The sequence below is a fragment of the Pleuronectes platessa genome, chromosome 1 (assembly GCF_947347685.1).
Source record: "Pleuronectes platessa chromosome 1, fPlePla1.1, whole genome shotgun sequence".
Classification (NCBI taxonomy): Eukaryota; Metazoa; Chordata; class Actinopteri; order Pleuronectiformes; family Pleuronectidae; genus Pleuronectes; species Pleuronectes platessa.
This window is the reverse complement of record NC_070626.1, coordinates 18,222,906-18,240,990: the sequence shown is the minus strand read 5'-3', so window position 1 is coordinate 18,240,990 and position 18,085 is coordinate 18,222,906. Positions and strand designations below refer to the sequence as shown.

The 18,085-nt window shown below is 40.3% G+C and overlaps 4 protein-coding genes across 7 annotated transcripts in view; 2 read left to right on the top strand and 2 right to left on the bottom strand.

Moving 5' to 3' along the window:
• The window catches only part of gse1b (Gse1 coiled-coil protein b), a 41,669-nt gene extending 35,597 nt beyond the window's left edge, over positions 1-6,072 (top strand). For both annotated transcript variants that reach the window (XM_053419319.1, XM_053419326.1), the window contains exons 11-16: positions 35-299; positions 876-989; positions 1,169-1,543; positions 2,072-2,416; positions 2,930-3,033; positions 3,479-6,072. In XM_053419319.1, the coding sequence (XP_053275294.1) occupies positions 35-299; positions 876-989; positions 1,169-1,543; positions 2,072-2,416; positions 2,930-3,033; positions 3,479-3,619 (1,344 nt within the window). In that variant the 3' untranslated portion in view covers positions 3,620-6,072. The remainder of the gene's footprint in view (positions 1-34; positions 300-875; positions 990-1,168; positions 1,544-2,071; positions 2,417-2,929; positions 3,034-3,478) is intronic.
• Positions 6,073-6,539: 467 nt separating this feature from the next.
• On the bottom strand, positions 6,540-9,555 carry gins2 (GINS complex subunit 2). Its single transcript, XM_053420921.1, has 5 exons — positions 9,358-9,555; positions 8,997-9,111; positions 8,085-8,184; positions 7,873-7,999; positions 6,540-6,964 (listed from the first exon to the last, which is right to left on the bottom strand). Exons 1-5 carry the CDS (start codon positions 9,445-9,447, stop codon positions 6,836-6,838), a joined length of 561 nt encoding a protein of 186 aa, XP_053276896.1. The 5' UTR covers positions 9,448-9,555; the 3' UTR covers positions 6,540-6,835.
• An 867-nt stretch (positions 9,556-10,422) lies between these two features.
• emc8 (ER membrane protein complex subunit 8) lies at positions 10,423-14,582 on the bottom strand. Its single transcript, XM_053440289.1, has 5 exons — positions 13,809-14,582; positions 12,827-12,903; positions 12,634-12,703; positions 11,841-11,935; positions 10,423-11,657 (listed from the first exon to the last, which is right to left on the bottom strand). The coding sequence occupies exons 1-5, from the start codon at positions 14,019-14,021 to the stop codon at positions 11,498-11,500; spliced, it is 615 nt and encodes a 204-aa protein (XP_053296264.1). The 5' UTR covers positions 14,022-14,582; the 3' UTR covers positions 10,423-11,497.
• LOC128456261 (cytochrome c oxidase subunit 4 isoform 1, mitochondrial) lies at positions 14,582-16,841 on the top strand. Of its 3 annotated transcripts, none has more exons than XM_053440389.1 (5): positions 14,582-14,660; positions 15,402-15,481; positions 16,017-16,181; positions 16,294-16,425; positions 16,527-16,841. In XM_053440389.1, exons 2-5 carry the CDS (start codon positions 15,406-15,408, stop codon positions 16,661-16,663), a joined length of 510 nt encoding a protein of 169 aa, XP_053296364.1. In that variant the 5' UTR covers positions 14,582-14,660; positions 15,402-15,405; the 3' UTR covers positions 16,664-16,841. The 3 variants fall into 3 exon arrangements, with proteins under 3 accessions (XP_053296364.1, XP_053296446.1, XP_053296524.1); XM_053440471.1 differs by having other exon boundaries at positions 14,589-14,660; positions 15,405-15,481; XM_053440549.1 differs by having other exon boundaries at positions 14,646-14,762.
• The last annotated feature ends 1,244 nt before the right edge of the window (positions 16,842-18,085 follow it).

The following is an 18,085-nucleotide window of genomic DNA, read 5'->3' as shown; positions in this document are numbered from 1 at the left end:
GGTGATGTTTTTTTCTTTTTGCTTCTCTGAGCAGAAAGTGGACTTTTTGGGAGTGTTTGGCCTGACCACAGCAGGCCGGCGGGACGAGCTGGTGCAGCAGAAGAAACGGAAGAGGAGGAGGATGCTCAGGGAGCGCAGCCCCTCTCCACCTGCATCGCAATCAAAACGCACTCCTCCTCCCCCCCAACTCAGCACGCGCTTCACCCCGGAGGAGATGGACCAAGCGCCGGAGCTGGAGGATAAGAAGCGGTTCCTCACCATGTTCAAACTGTCCCATGTCACTGTGCAGAAGAGAAAAGGTAAAAGGATTTTATAGTGACGTGATGTGTGGACTGTTTTTTTCAGCATTTTGATTTTGTTAGCTACTCTTAATTAAATAAACCGCTTCTTACTCACTGTTTAAGTAATGGGTTGGTAGCCTCCTTCCTCAGCTCTATAGCTTCATGATTCTGCACTTCAGAGCTGTGCCTGTGTCATGTTGTCATTAGCATGTTGACTCAAGCTTTGGAAAAAAAAACATAGAGGGGGCAGCCTGTGTTAAACAATGTATTTGTGATATAATGCTTTGCAGTTGAGGTGGTGTCAAGCATGCAGCTACACACACTCACACGCGCGCACACACACAGACACACACACACACACACACACACACACACACACTTCACTGAAGAGGAATTGGGAGCTACAGCAGTGAGTTTCGTTACCATCTAAACCTTCTTGATTTACTGTTAGCTGCCTACAGAGGGCAGTGCTCAGACCACAGACCTACAAACATGCAACTAAGAAGCATCACTGCTTATGGAATTGTTAGATACTTGCAGACAGGACTAATGCTACCAAGGTTTTACATATTGTTCTTTATCTCTGTCTCTCAGATAATGAAAAAGTGGTGGAGCTGCTTCATGCCATTAAAGAAAAGAGTGTAACCCTTGATACCATCAGACATGCCACTCATCCACTGTGTAAGAGCCCCTCAGCTCAGATCACAGGTGAGACACTTACTAAGGAACATAAGACATGCACACTTGCTCAAGTAGTCTATTGGGTGAGAGGTTTATTCAGTTGTATAGGAGGTGCATCTAAGGAGCAACAGTTTCTAATTGCAACGTTTGTAGGTAATGAAGATCTTGACCTCATGTTGACTCAACATGTGTTCAAATGATTGCAGATTCTACCTTTGCCCAGCCTCCCTCTGAATCAGAGGACCTCAACAACGTCAGACCACACAGCCCCTCCTCGCATTGCCCAGCGTCCCCCAGTGGCCACCCGAAACCCCTCGGGGACACATTAAGACCAAAGGAACCCCCTTCTCCAGCTGTCTACCCAGACAAGGCCCGGGGGCCCAGCGAAGCACCGATCTCTAAGAGGAGCTCCAGTCTGCTCAACAGCTTGCGGCCCGCGCTCCCCCACCAGGCGAAAGAGGGCCATCACAGCATCAACGGACGCACCAAACCCTGGGACAGCTTCACCCCGGAAGAGTTTGCTCAGCAATTCCATGATTCTGTGCTTCAGTCCACTCAGAAGTCGCTGCAGAAACACAAAGGTAAGAAATATGTTTGCAAAGTTGACTAATTAGCAGCAGAATGATACCGAGGTGCAACCTCCAGGTCTGCCAGTATCTACTGAAATGTTTTAAAGTTCAACATGTCATTCATTAACGGTTCTCTGATTTCTCTGATTCTGATTAAAACAAAAAGAGAATTTTCTTATAGGGTCGATTGAATACAAATTTCGAGCTTTAAATAACAATTATTTTCCTTGTTGATTATGTTTTGAATATGTTTTCAAGAAATTATTCTATAAGCATCAAACGTATCAGTCCTTAAGGATCTAACTTGCAATTATTTGTATCATTAATCAATCATTTTGTAAATTAATAGATTTTACAATTTTCTGTATCAAATATTAAATATATTAAAAAACCACAAAGAAAAGGCTCTGCATAATAAAAGGCTTAAACAATCAATATATTTTTTCAACAAATTGACTGTTTTGATGTCTTGATTGTAGTTTTCTGTGTTAAATATATAAAAAGGATAAATCCATTCCTCTCTTCCATCTTGTCCTCTAGGTGGAGCCCCAGGGATGTCGGAGTCGTCCCACCTCCAGGAGTCGTCAGTTCACTACAACATTCCAGAGCTGCAGAGCGCCCCTGGCCGGCCGCCACCACCACCCCCACACTCGCAGGCTCACTCCAATACACATCCATTTCCACATCCGCTCTCGCACCCTCACCTTCAACCCAACGGGCAGCACTTCTCAGTGCCGCTGCAGCGGGAGGCGCCGGGAGCGAGAGAAGACCTCTCTGGTCCAGAGGATGAGGAGGAAGAGGAGGATGAGGAGGAAGAGGAGGCTCCTGCCTCCAAGTGGCGGGGAATTGAATCTATATTTGAAGCTTATCAGGAATATGTAGAAGGTAAGCAGCCACACTGAATATGCAGTTACTTTGTTACTTATGTTTATCAGAAGACATTCTAATGGTTTACATTGCTTTCACAGATGTAAAAATAACTGGAGACTAAATACACAAAATGAAAAAAATGTAATTCATAAAAGTAATATTTAAAAAAAGCTAAAAGACTAGTTTTCAGGTTGCTGCATCATTCTCTTGTCACTAGAGGGTGGTATTTATCCTTTCCACACAGATCAGTTTTGTCGAAATATACTTAATTCTATAATTGTGTAGGTGGAAAAAAAACATTTACTTAAACTAGGAACTGATGTATAATCATGTGTTCAGGTAAAATAATGGAATTTTTCACAATAAGTATATAAGTCAAGGACATAGACCATCTTTAAGAAAATGGATTTGATCTGTAAAACCGTCACTGTTGTATTTCAATATATTCAGTTTGCTGCAGACCGTTTGTAGTGTCTTCATTTTTCTTATAGTTCTCTAACCCCTGTTGATTTTTCTTTTTCTCTCTAGAGCAAAGTCTGGAGCGGCAAGTGTTGCAGAGCCAGTGTCGAAGACTGGAAGCTCACAACTACAACCTCAGTCTGACTGCTGAGCAGCTGTCTCATAGCATGGGGGTAAGCTACACACACACACACACACACACACACACACACATCACACGAACACGAACACAAACAACATTGGGTAGCAAGTTGTCAGCGGTGTCTATGTGCATACACAACATGCACTCAGTGAACAAAACAGCTCAACAACTACAAAGATACTAACTGAAGTAACTGCACCACTGGCAAGTCATTGATTGAATGTTGATTTGCAGCATAGCAGGACGATTTCTGCACTAATAGAAGGTGCTGCTCTGTAATGTAGGATGAAATCATATAAATATATGATCATGTGTATAATCCCAGAACTAGAGGCTTTCACTGTTTAAAAATACCTACATACAATTCTTCATCATTCTATTACTTTTTTCACTGTTGTATATCTGAAATCCCATCCTCATTCTTGTTGGTTTCTTTGTAATCTTATGTGTCCCTCTCTTCCTCTGTGGTTGTGCAGGAGCTGATGTCCCAGAGACAGAAGTTGGCATTGGAGCGGGAGAAGTTACAAACAGAGCTGGAGCACTTCAGGAAGTGTTTAACGCTGCCACAGACACACTGGCCGAGAGGCGGCCATTACAAAGGCTACCCTCCCAGGTGACCCCGACACGCCGACCTGATGGCTCCCGGGCCGCGGCCACCTCCCTTTTCAGACTTGACACCCAGAGTTTATTTTTCATAGCCTGGCCCGCGTGGCTCTGCAGCGGAGAGCGTGGCAGGCTAGATAAGATGAATGAATGGACGGAGTGAATGGATTGATGAATGCACAGGAGACGGGAACGTTCAGTGAAGGGCAGGCAGTCTTTGGATTGTGAACAGCCAGGGCCTGAGCCACAAGCCACCAAACGTGTGCCAATGTAGCCAACCCCCTGAGATCAGCGGGAGTTCCAGGGCAGGAGTACCTGCAGCTCAACACAAACACACACATGCACCTGCTTCTCACACACTCTTCGGTCCCTGCGGCTCTATTGTTCAGTCCCTGCCTCCCTCACTGCCACATCTACAGACAATCCTGCCAATGAGGGAGCAGCTGCCCCAGGAGGGGTGTCGTCAACAGACGCCCAAACGAAGGCTCCTGGCCAGTCGGGACGGATTTTCATCACAGCGGCCACATGAGCTTTTGAACTGGAAATGCACTTACGAATAAAACGCTGAAGAACTACCTGGTGGTACTGTGTTACAACAAAGAACTGCTCAACGTTAGGGAGGAACTTAGAAAAATGCACATTTTTTTGCAAAGAATTAAGGAAATGTTTTATTTCGAAATAGAAAATTTGAGAATTATGAATTTTAAAAGGCGCTTTAGCCTTGTATTGTATATAATATGAAGACTTAAAAAGAATTTTGTATGTTTTTATTACTTTAATCATTGTTCTTTTAAAAGAAAGCCTGCCATTTTTATATGTTTATGCTTTTTTGGGTTGGAAAAAGAAAAGCCTTGCTTTTAGTGTTTGTACTGCTGCTGGCCAGAACAGCTCATTCTGAGACATTTAGCGGAGTGAGAGCAAACAGGAAACACGCCTCCTCTTCTCGTTACTCTCTCCCGGCTCTGCGCAGCCGAAACCCCGCCACAGCCGCCTCAGCCGGACCCGTGAGCTCAGAGAAGCTCAGTCAGAGGTCCCGAGACATGGCTCCTGCCCTGTTACCCCCCCCCCCCCCCCCCCACCACCTCCTTCACAGCAACATGTCTCTGTTTTAATCACCGTTTCAACAGCTCCTCCTGTCGGCTTCACTGCCGCTGACATTAGCTCCACAAACACAACTCGAGATCCAGTGACACATTAAGTTCTTCACTCACTCGTTTAGTTTCTAAAGACATGAAGAGTCTCTTTAAGCAGCCGCCTGATGAAAACTGGTTCTTGATGCTTTCTCTTAATGTCCGACCTTCACCTTCATTTCGACGTAATGTAGCATTGGACTGAAACAACATGAGGGTTTGCATAATGTTCCGCCTTTTAAGATCAAGCCGTAAACGTCATGACAGGATGTAGTGCCAAAATAAAAAATTTAAAATAAAATCGTAGCATCTCGGATTTTTTATTTAAAACGGAGTTGAAATTAGGTAGCCAAACATTCAAACCAGAACGGCCATCTTCCACTTCTGAATATCACACTCCTCCTTCCCGCATATCCCCCGTTTTGTAGAACCCTCGCTGCCCAAAGTTGCCAACAAGTTACAAATAAACTGGAAATCACAAAGTCATTTCAAACTGGGGTTTTCCTAGTACACATAAAAACAGAAAGGTTTGATTTACCTGCCCTCCTCCTGACTCTGCTCGTTTCACACTGACACTGTCCCCTCACCTCATGGTCCTATGTGGGATTGTAAACCCAAGAGCTCATCTACTCCGGGTATAGATTATACAGATTTCCTCTTTTTTAAGTAAAACGAATTTGAAAATGTGCATAAAGTTAACTTATAAAGGACTAAAGCACAATTAGTTACTAATTGAGACGTACCCCATACTTAAAACATAGGATTTACAAGTGCCTCAAGAATTTGGGAGCATGTGAATGAGTTGCAGTCCTCATGGACATTTTACACATAAAATTATAGATTAGGGACATTTCATATTGTCTTTGTCTCCTTTCAGATATTGTGCATGTCAACGGGTACAGAATCCCTTTATCCGAAGGCATCTCCAAGAAATCAATTTTATCATAACACGTTTTTTTATGAATGAGGATCAGAGGGATACAGTATAATCTGTCATTTTTACAGAGCAGAAAAGAGCCGAGAGTGCAGCCCACCAGTTAATGAAGGAGCACGCACACTGAGGGAAGCAGCCAATCAGCTGGGGAGGACGGTGGCGTACAGCGAGCCCCGCTTACCCAGCATCCCCTGTGTCTCCATCCCACGCACGCCCATGCAATAGCCCCCCCCTTACTCAGTGGAGGATGTCTAGATGCTGTGAAATCCTGTTTTTAAAATGTACTTGTTTGAATTCATTGTAATGTAATATATTCTTTGTTGAATGTAGTAATTAGGTATTTATGAATATATGGCTGTGATTTCAGACAAAAAAGAAAATAAAATATTTCAAAAATGTTAAATACCAACCTTTGTCCGTTTGTGGGTGCTGGTAGTTACTTAACAATTTCACAGAGGGCGAGACAACAAATCAGGAGTGCTGCATAAATTAAAAAGCAAAAAGATTCCTGGACGTTTTCATAAATGGTTTAACCCTGATCTTATCTAATCACTGGTTTTAGATTGAAATACAGTGATCCTTGGTTAGAACTATATTTATGTGGTTGTCCATCCAACTTAAGACATTCACTTACCCTCCACTTATGCACTAACCCTCAAACTGGAGTTGGTTTGAGGATGGTGCACTGTCTTCTAGATAAAGAGGCAAATTTCTTAACTAGGACTTAAACTAGTATTCTTAAAAATAAATGATTGCTATGTATACTACACAAAATATACGATTAACATGTCCACGTACAATTATACATGTACATAAATAAGAAATGTAAAAGAATAAAGAAGAGCATATACACTCGTTCACGACTCCACATACACATTAAAACATTTATTTTCTTACATTTTGAAACACAAATGCAAGGTGGTTGTTTTTACTACTGACATTAAATTAAATAAGCACATTGCAAACAGCAGACGCATATAAAGCTTATATGCTTGTCAATATGTACAGATGGATGAGTTTCCCCTTGAGAAGTGTAACCCTTAAATACACAGGGGGAAAACTCTTCTCCTTTCTTCTTAATAAATCCACAGGTCCAAGGCTTTGTCCTCAGCTGTCCCACATCAAGGGGACAATATTCAAACTTCAGCATGATTTAAACTAGTGGATCAATAGTCCATTGCCTTTCCTTTACTGGAAGCAGGCTGCATATTGGAACGTAGCTTGTACATAAAGTTAAGAGAGTCGAGGAAAAACGATCGAATGGTGTTGATCTCCATCAGAGTCAGGTTGTCCAGCTACAGAGGGAAGGACGCAGAGAGACAGAGGACAATGTTAGTTCTTTGACAAGCAAAGATAACATATTCAGGGTTCATACACATTTTGACCAATGGATTTCCATGACTTTTAATAACTTTTAACTAAATTTCCATGACCGAACATTTTGTGAACTCTCGGTGTATAAGCAAAAAAGTGACAAAATGCAGCATTCAAACTAACAAAGAGAATTCCAAAGCATTCAGTATACCTTAAATGACACAAACCCAAGTATGCCTGCTTATATTTTGAGCGTATTTTTTTCAAAGCATATGAATTATTTTAAACTCAGCGTAAATGAACGACATGAAAATATGAATATAACAAATTTCCATCAGTTTTCCACAACTGTTGGGATATAATTTTAAAATTCCATGACTTTTCCAGGTTTTTCATGACCGTAGGAACCCTGCATATTACATTTATTCTCTAATGACTGATGATTGTTTGAGCTCATGTCCTCCTGCTGTTAAATATCACAGTGAAGCAGAGGAAATAAAGAATAAGAGGGAAATCCCAAATATTTTGAGACAATCGCTCAGATTAAGAAAGAATGAAAGCGTTCCAAGGTTCAACTTAACCTCATGAATGTTCAGAGCTGTTTGTCAGATTCCATGTGTGTATAGCTCGGTTACAAATATCCTAACTAATATGTTTTAAGTATCAGTGATTCACAGGTTGATTATGCATACAATTAAATGTCAGAAAAAATGCCTTTTCCCAAAGCAACATTTTCATATTGCTTGTTTCTTAGACCTCCATCTCAAAACCCAAAAATTAAGACTTAACTATCACAGCCGAGAAAGAAAACCAGCAAGTATTTTTGCTTAAATGTTTAAATCAAATTAGGTTTATGTTGACAAATAAACAAATTGGTGTCAAATGGTACCTTGGCATGAGCCTCCTGCTGATTGATGAAGCTGTCGGCGGACAGGCGGAGTTTGGCAATGCGCGTGTCCCAGATGTCTTTGACCAGCGTGCGGATCTCATCTGCCTTAGGAATATTATCTGACGCGCTGCAGAAACACACAAACCATTACGTGAGCTACAGTGACCAATACAAGGATGATAATGAACGTGACTCGGGTTTCTACGACTCACTGGTTCAGCAGCAGTTTGGTCAGCTCCATGTAGTACGGACTGGGAACAGGAGCAAACGTTCCCTCTTTCCTCTCAAGCTCTCGTATCTCCTCCAGTTTCTCTGCACAGTGGAGCAGAGCATCAACAGCCAGGTCCCAAACAGAGAGACCATGAACCAAATCACCACATGAAGCCAATCTGTGTATGTGTTATTAAATATAGGTTTATCTGAGGTTTTTTTAATCCTCCTGCCATGTATTGATGCATTTGAACAACAAAGGACAGGTTGATAGGAAAGGTCAGAAATTATTGAGGGATAAGGATACTTCCATGAAATCAGACACCAATGAAAGCATCATCCTAAAGAAAGCCTGGTATAACATATTCCTCTGTGCTATAGTTTCCAAAGGCTACAAAAAATAAAGTTTGGGATTTATAGGAAACAAGAAATATATAGAATAACACCAGCCCTATCCTATAAGTCTATAAAACTTGATAATGTAAATAAACATCAACATGAATCTTAACATTAACTTTAGGGAAATAATCTTACTTAACTGCCTTTGTATGATTCTAAATAATCCCTAATCTCATTTTTATTACAAATCATCCCATGTCTAGTTCAAACAGAGAAAAATAGGGTCCCAGTCACTGCTTTTTTATGCATCTAGGGATTTACTTTTGGACAGATGATGTTTGTGTGGAAGTGTCTAAAAGGTGTGGAGAGGTATAGAGTGATATAGAAACGTATTTGTGTGGTAAAAGAAATAAAGTAAGACAAACACTGACTGTAGCATCATAGTAGTACGTTTTAGAAAATTAAAAGCATATTAACAGGGTAACAGATTCTTAATGTAATTAGCTGGAACCCTCTGCTTTGGAAAACATGTAGATGTACATGTAGATTATTACTTATTTGTTTTCAACTCTTACCAACATCCATCCACTCCGGAGGAACGATTCTGCACTTCTGTCTCTGTTTGAGGTTGAGAGCCAACCACACCGGGACCTCCACTGGCAGCCCAGGGTTGAAGGGGCCCAGGTCCCCCTGAAGACACAGGGACACACGTTACCGAGCAGAAAGGTTCCAGTTCACACATACAAGCTCCTGACTCCACCTTCACCAACACACAAGCTGTGTATAGTGGACCTGTGGGGTTATAGCTTCACGTGTGACTACAACACTGAGCTTCAGGGTAAATATAAACAAGCCATTAGATGGTTCAGTTTGGTTTACGCTCACTTGTGGAACCGTGTAAAATAAGGTGCTAGCAAACACAACGCACTTCCTTACCCCGATCAGATAGATCTTGTCCAGACTGAAGTTTGGAATGATCTTCACGATCTCCTTCTCCGAGAGGAACTCCACCTCTGCAGGATCCATCACGTCCGTGTGTTTTTACTGTTTCACACAAACTTCACCGCAACACTGAGAAACGTTCCCGCGCTGCGAGACACCCGGAAGCACGGCGGCGTCATCAACCGGAAGTGAGATGTCGTCAAAAAAGTGAGCGGCGTTTAACGCGCTTTTACAATTTATTTCCGTGTCTCACTTTATGTTTCTAATAACGTCAACACTGGAAATCTGATTTCTACATTATTACAGTTTAAAGGCTTTTTGTTAAGGAACCGGTTGCCTTTGAGAACACTGTCCGCTCCTTAAATGGTCCGGCCCGGAAAGTCAAAGGAGGGTCATGTGATAGTAAGGCAGTTGCATATAATAACCGCTAGGTGGCACACATTGACCAAGTGATGAAGAGCATTGCAACGTTGATTCTATAAACCAATAAGTGAGGGTTTTTAGACAGTATTAGTTATTCATACGTGGATGTATATATATATATATATATATGTCTTTTACTTATATAACACACAGTTAACCTTTAAGTACTGTTGATTGAAATTAGAAAACTAATATTACAAATTTAGAAGCATCAGTATTTACATACACTATTGTGTAAGTAGGATTCATGTTGTTGAATGCTTAATATATTCTTCTGTGGCTTAATTTGTACGATCACATTTAATAAAGTAATTGTATGTTATTGACCATTGCTGTATACAAAATCTTTTTAAAAAAGTAATGTTTCCCACTGAAATTTTGTTCATGCACTAAGTTTAAGTGTTGTTTTGAAATATATATCGAGTTGCTAACTGTCTTTTTGTAATTAACCTCATTAGTTGGTGATCAATGAGTTTTTAAGTTTACAAGATTACAATTGTACATTTGTATCCTTAAATTAATCCTGGTCCAGCTATTTTATGCTACAGAAAAAATAAACCAAACATCTTTTCCAACTTGTATCAACATTAGTGTCAAGGCAGTGGTCAAATACAAACAAAATAATTTACTTAATGACAACCTCAACAAAGACTTTTATAATTTTCCACAAAAAAAGTTTCATTTTACATTCAGTTTATAAAGTCCCTGTAAAATGTGATTTCCACAGTCATTTAATAAGTAATTAGCTCTTTCTAGTTTATTCCAATCTCAAATAGTAATTTACTTCTGTACTAGATGAATTTAAAGTGGTCAATTAAGTATAAATTATATTACTATATCTAATTCTTAAAACAGCCAACAACTAAAATGCACCCATCCCTGAGATCTGATTCAGTGGAGCTGTGAGCGAATCTTCAAAGCAACAATCATCAATTTGATAATATTTCACTGAGACTGATGTTCTGAGACATGCATTATAGAAATGTTTGCATTAATGATTTAAAACTCAAATATCTTAACTCAACAACCTTCAGTCAGTGCTGATGCATCCAGCTGCCATGTTACTTTAAGTCCAATAATACAAAACCTTAAACAATTCCTGGCTCTTTGTTTCTATGTAATCTATGTTTCTTTATTAGTTTTTTTTTTTTTTAGTGATCAAATTTTACACAGAAATCCTCAGACTACACTTTGACATGGGGATTTTGTCTAAGGTTTATAAAAAAAATGAAAATTTAATAAAGAACATAGTCATTGATCTAATTTCTCAGTAGTTAAATAATCTATCTCTTTGATAATTTAGGACTTAATCTCTATGGTTACTGTGCGTGCAATTTGAGAGGATAAATAGATCAAATAATCTAGAATTTAACTCTATGCGCATAACTATCATTCAATAAACACAAACCATTGCTGGAAAAAAATGCATTAAGTTCCATTCAAAAACAGAATCTCCTTCCCCGCCTCAGCAGCACCTTGTAAAGGCGGACATATGCAAACAGTGCACATATGGTGCTTGCCCTTAAGAGATTTTGGCCAGACTGGTCAGGACTCCACATGTTCCCATCAGAGCTGGAACCTTCTGATGGAACAAAGACGACATGTTCAGCATTTATGTACATCTGTGCTACACAGCAAGTAGCATCATGCACGCTGAAATGGCAGCAATATTTGTGTGTGTGTGTGTCCAGGTTGCTGTTGACTCAGGGTCTTAGCAGAGATCCAGGACGGACTTGTTGATCACAGGGTTGGTCCAGTCGTTCCTTAGATCATCCAAGTGATTATCAAAGTCAATCAGATTTTCGTAGGACCTGCCCTCTAGCAGTGCAGACGTGATCTTCTGTGCTTCGCTCCAGTCCTCAAAAGTTTCACTGGAAGAAAGATGACAAATCTGTTTGGAAATTGACACCAAAAAAGATTCCTACACAATGTAACATATAACATTTTTACTAAATAGGAAGAATGAATGAAAAAACACAGGAAACTTTGAAGTCAGAAGCACAAAGACCATACAAGCCGGAAGTGAAAAAGTTCCCAGACAGAGACAAACTTACGAAGTCACTTCTCTGGTTTTCCACTTGTTTTCATGATGATCGTAGATGAGCACAATGGGCTCGAAACAGCTAATTGTTAATCTACTGCTGTCCACCTGAAAAAAACAGAAAGAATAAGTTTGAGGCAACTTTATGTTGGTTAAATAACTGGTGTGTACCACCTTATAAGAACACGCAAGTGTTTGGCTTGTTTTAGGGAAATAATTTACAATTCATTTACTGTGTACTTGGCCATTGGCTAACCATTTATAGTAACACATTCTAGCACCTTACAGACAGCTTATGAATGAATTTTGTCTGTACATTGACATTTAATTTTGTAGAAACTCGAAAACTTGCTTTGTGCATCCAACCCATTACCCTGTGCATGATGCTTTTCGTTTATGTCATTATTAGCTGGTGATAAAGTAAAAAAAACATCCGGTTTAAAAAAAGTCTTGCCTCATGGAGGCACTAGTGAGAATCACCAAACTTGTGAAGAAGCTGTTTAAGAGCAGTCTGTTCAGTGCAGGAGCACAACAGACTCATGTGGTCCCTTTCGGATTATTTGTACACAATCTTCAATCAATGATGCACTGCAGCTAAACATTTCTTTTCTGATTGCTGAGCCACGTGCTTGTTGGGACAAATAACTTTTTTCAGGTTTTCAAACTCTCTAGATATTTCTATATAAGAAAGAGATAAAAGCAGCGGCTGCCTGGGAGACAGAAACAGACACTACTTGAGGTAAATGGACAAAAACATGTAAAACCACCATTTTAGTCAAAAAACACCAGTTGATATTTGCTATTACCATGACAATTGCTGCATCATGGAAGTTCTCACAAATCCTGGCAGCTACTTTTTCTGCTACTTGGTTGGGTCTGAAAGAGAGAGGATCCACACATTTATTAGTCCATCACATTTCAGGGGAGTTTGTGGCAAAGTTTTTAACTGGTTGTTTTCCCAAATCAGCTCGATGTAAGTTTAGATTTGTTTTTCTGTACCTTGAATCCTTTGTGCGTTCGTTGGCTTGATAATATCCAGCGATGACATATTTGTTTTCTTTACACCAAGTATCGATCTGAAAGAGGAGGAGATGTGGAGCCAACATGAAGGACAGTAAAGACAAACAGGATCAGAGACCTACACTCAATTTGCAGTTGCACTTAATAAAAACATTTGTTTACCAATTTAAAGAAAACACTTCAATTAGTCAAGTTTGTTGAAATTAAAGTCAACCAGTTATAACATAATTAATAACTTTGATTTGAAAAGTAAAAAGTTACCAATTTCTTTTATTTTGGGTGATAGGTACATGTAGCTGATTGTAATCTAAAACTGCTCTGGATTAAAGTTCTAGTGTGTAAGATTTAGGTGATCTATGGGCAGAATTTTAATATAAAATAATACTAGTGATGTTTTCACTCAGTGTGTTTAACCTAAATTGAATGAAATGTTGTTTTCTTAAACCTAGAATGGGTCCTTTATATTTAAATACTTTGTATTTACATCGGGAGCGGGTCCTCTCTATGGAGGCCACCATGTTTTTTACAGTAGCCCAAACTAGACATCTTTTGAGTTTTTATAAAAACTCAAGGATATCACAGGTTCTCTTTCATGTTTGGAAGGATAGGGTGAGGTGAGGGGTATTCAGCTGCAACGTGCAACTTCACCACTAGATGTCACTAAATTCTACACACTGAACCTTTAATAACAGTTATAATCTCTACATTTTTGTCAAATCTACTTTAGTAAGCTGTTGATTAAACTTAATCATCCCTGTAGTGCTGATTCTTTATTTATTGGATCAGCAGGTGACCCTTGACATTTATTCATCTACAACCCAAAAAGTTGAACACAAAATAAAAAGGGTCTCGTCTCGCATGACAGTTTGTCATGTTGCAAGACCCTGCAGGACTCTTGTAGCAGACCAGTCTATCCAGTTCACTTGCAGCTGAGTATATATTTAACTTGACGGACACTTACCAGTGTTAGAGCTACTTCCAGCATCGGAGCCAGAGCCAGAGTTCCGTGGAAAAGCGGCACGCAGTCCACACACAGGACCATGTCCCCGTGGCTGTCCTTCTTCCTCTCCTTGCTCTTCTCCGCCACCAGCAGCCCGTTCACCGCGCAGCACGGGTACTTGGCCGCATGCAGCAGCATTTTGCAGTAAGCCTGGCTTGTCAGCTGAATGGGCATCTTCGTAAGACGATGAGCAGAATGGCTGATTAAGAGAAAAACAAAGACGGATGCAGCCGGAGCAGCAGCAGAGAAGAGGCTACACGCAGAGGAGGGAGTACTGCTGTTAGCTGACGGATCCTAACATGCCCGGAGAAGAGACCGCTTCCTGCCGCAACACGTGGTGGAAGCTGATCCTTGTAGCGTGAACACGAACGCGTTGCAACCACACCTGTCTGTTTATACTCTTCTTTAGAAATGAAGGAGTCCCAGGATGTAACAGGAGGAGAGAAGCTAATCTATCTTCTGCTCTGCAGCCCCGGTGGTGCCGTAGACCAGAGTGGAGAGACGTAAAACGAGGTGAACTTCCTTCTCGCCGTATGGGTTCTTTCCCACCCGAGATGAGCGAAGATCCGCCCCACTCTGCCTCTGATTGGCTTACTATCCTGGCATCCTCTTACTGTAACAAATCACTGCGGTTTTTGTCAAAATTTCAACCAATGTGGGGCAAGGTAGAGCCGGGTCCTGGTCCATCTCGGGTGGTGGGGGACACACTTCAAGCTGTGTCCCAGTATGACCTATTGAAGCTGACGTACTTCCGCTCCCGGTCGCAATCACACTTCCTTTTTGATCATCAGCGGACGGAGCGAGGAAGACAGAGTAGGTCGTTTTTATTAAACAACACCTGCATCTTACTCAGCCGCTGGAAACCCACCGCACACCGTCACCTACACACACGGGGACCTTACACACACGTTAGATGTAAGACGAAGCGGTAGTTTTAACCGAATTGAGCAGAAATGTCCCGGTGACTTTGTCAGCGCCGAGCGGAGCTAGGACGAGCTAAATTACCGGCTAGCTGTCGTTAGCTTGTAGCATCATATTCCCGAAGGCAGGTGCACTGCGCAGACAGATACTATTATAATGGCACATGGATTTAGTCTTGCTTGGTTGTGTAAGGTTGAGTTAAAGTCGAATGTCCCGGAGAAACCGTTGTTTCTATGCTATTTTTTTCTCTGGTGCTGTGACCTTGTGTGTGCGGCTAACGCTAATGCTAGCTGACCTGTCGGCGGATGCGTTGTCTCAACATCAACAACTCTACTGACATGTTTACAGATAGTGCGATGTTTCTCACTATGTGAACTCATTCAGTTTGATATAGTGGATTTAGATTATCAAATGTTAGAACGTACTAATTTATAAACAGCAGTTCTTCATTTACCATTGAAGGAAAATGCACCTTATATCCTTATTATCACGTCCCCTGAAGGATCGGGATCATTTTTTATTTACGATGTTAGAAAAGTGTAGCTGTGAGATCAATATTACATGTAGTGATTATGTGTAAGCTAGCTGATAGTATGTTTAATGAGTTTCCAATCTGTCCTGTGACCTTTTCAGCAGAATGCTGGCCACCAGAGCGTTGAGCCTCGTCGGCAAACGTGCCCTCTCCACATCTATCTGCCTACGAGGAGGACATGGTGAGTACCACTCCAACGGACATTGGTCCTTTTTGTATTTCTGGTGGGTGATATAACAACAGATCCCGCTTGCGTCTAATAGTCACTGTGTGTACTTGAGAAATGTGGACATTAATAGTCACTGATGTGTCCCAGATGTAGGTTTAATATTTTCTGGAAGCTGGTGACCTTTCAAAAGCACAGATGGTTGTTTTTTTTTTATCTCGAAAGGAAAAAATCAAATGTTTTTTGTCCATCCTTCAATGGGAGTCTGACTGGTGCTTTAGAAACGACCTAATTTCCCTCTCATTCACTCAGTATCGCACCATAGCTGTGTACTCTGGAAAAGTAACTGATTATTTTACAGTGAATTAATTAGAGATTGCTAGACACATATTTATTAATACTGTAATCTTTCTCTAATATATTTGAAATATTGAGTGATGTCATTTTTTTGTGTATATTGGATACTAGGTCAGGCACAGGGGCCCAAACATCACACCTGCAAATTTTCTTATGTCCCAGAAAATTAATAAGTTGCTTTTGTGTTCTGCAGGTGTTGCTAAGATTGACGACTACGCTATGCCTGCCTACTTTGACAGGCCAGATAACCCCCTCCCAGACATCCGCTTTGTGCAGAGCCTGACTGTAGAGCAGCAGTCCCTGAAGGAGAAGGAGATGGGCTCCTGGGCTACACTCTCCAATGAGGAGAAGATTGCATGTAGGACTTGCTCTAATATTCACATTATTTAGTGGAACTGATTTTTATCTCTCTGCTTCTGTCACTTTATCAATTTTTATACCACCTGTCATTGTGTGTTTCTACTTGTTAGTGTACCGCATCAGCTTCGACCAGAGCTTTGCAGAGATGAACCAGGGATCAGCAGAGTGGAAGTCTGTGGTCGCAGGGCTGTTGTTCCTAACTGGCTTCACTGGGTTCGTTGTGCTCTGGCAGAGGAAGTATGGTAAGCATGAGAAATATGGCTGAAAAACAGAGGATTGTAGTTATCTGTGTTATTCTACTGATAAGGCTTATTGCTTGACATGTGTTATTTTCTGTCTGCAGTGTATGGACCAGTCCCACACACATTCGCACCCGAGTGGAAAGAGAAGGAGCTGCAGAGGATGCTCGACATGAGAATCAACCCGATTGAGGGATTCTCTGCCAAGTGGGACTACGAAAACAAGCAGTGGAAGAAGTGAAGGACCAAGAGGACAATAACACATACTTGAAAACAAAGGCAGACCAACTCAATTCAAAAGAACTTATATTTCTGTATTTATCAGTTGTCCACATACCTCAGATCGTGGATTTGGAAGACCTCTTCCTCTTAAGGTCGTTGTGTATTATAAAAATGAGAATAAAGGTAAAATGATAAAACACAGTTGTGAGGAGTTTGACTTCTGCATTAATAACGTTTTTACATTAAATAAGTTTATCAGTAATTTGGGGCAGTAGATTTAGGCAATTTTTATTGAGGTAATTTGCTCTATTAGAAGAAACAACACAATATTACTTAATGCTTGTTATTTGAAAAATACTGTATTTTTGAATGGACACTTTGATGGAATAATAGTATAGTGTTTGGTACCTTTAGCGCCCAAAAAGTTATCCTTAAAAGAAGCAGTAGCTTTGCATTTTTTAAAAACTACTCTTTAACTTTTAAAAAGTTAACGACGGAGGCTTTTGTGGCATTTGCCAAACTTGTATCTCAGACTAGTACCATTGTGTTTGTCTCCATAGGTTTAGTCATTTAAATTGTTAAAATTAACCACATACTACACAAACTATGAACAATAACAATGGGCTTTGAAAATAACCCATCAGTGTCCATCGCTGACAAACACCTGTACAGACCTTCCCATGCAGTTATCAAGACGACTACAGAACTATTTGGATTTATTCAATGATATAAGTTGACATTTTTCTTTGTCAGTGATGAAAATAAGTTTCAATCGTGTTGTCAACAGTGCATTGACTTGAAAGGATAAATATATTTATTTGCCGTAACAGTGGCAAATGCCATTTTAACTGACAAAAGACTAACTATATTTCATGATAGACATTTGAACATGCGTTGGTGTCACCCTGTGTTCTGACTGATGGTATTTCCACCCATTGAATCTTACTGTAAATTTCAGCTAGTGTATATACACAGGCAAGTTCTTATATCTGTCAGGAGGGGGCACTACATACATTTGCAAAGTTACACATCATCACAAACACTTCACCCAAAGCTCTCAACATTTCCCAGTCCGAATATTGTCATTTACAAAGTTAATGGTTTCTCTATATGTTGTTTTGATGTGTTTATATAAAAAAGTGCCAAATACATAGTCTGACTGAATTATACATAATGCACAAATACAGTATACATTATCTTTTTAAAGCCCACTTTTTATTCTGCTTTATACCTTTATATGTTCTCTTGTTTTTTTATCTGGCCGAGGATCGATTAAGTTCATCTTGTTAAAAATACAGTATAAATATAGAAAGCAGCAAATGTTGACAAAATAAATAAATCCTCAGTTTTGCTCGCTGGGTAAGAATTTAACACACGTGCTTAAATGCACACACGTTTTGTATATATATGTATTTATATTAAAGCTTTTACATATGAGCCG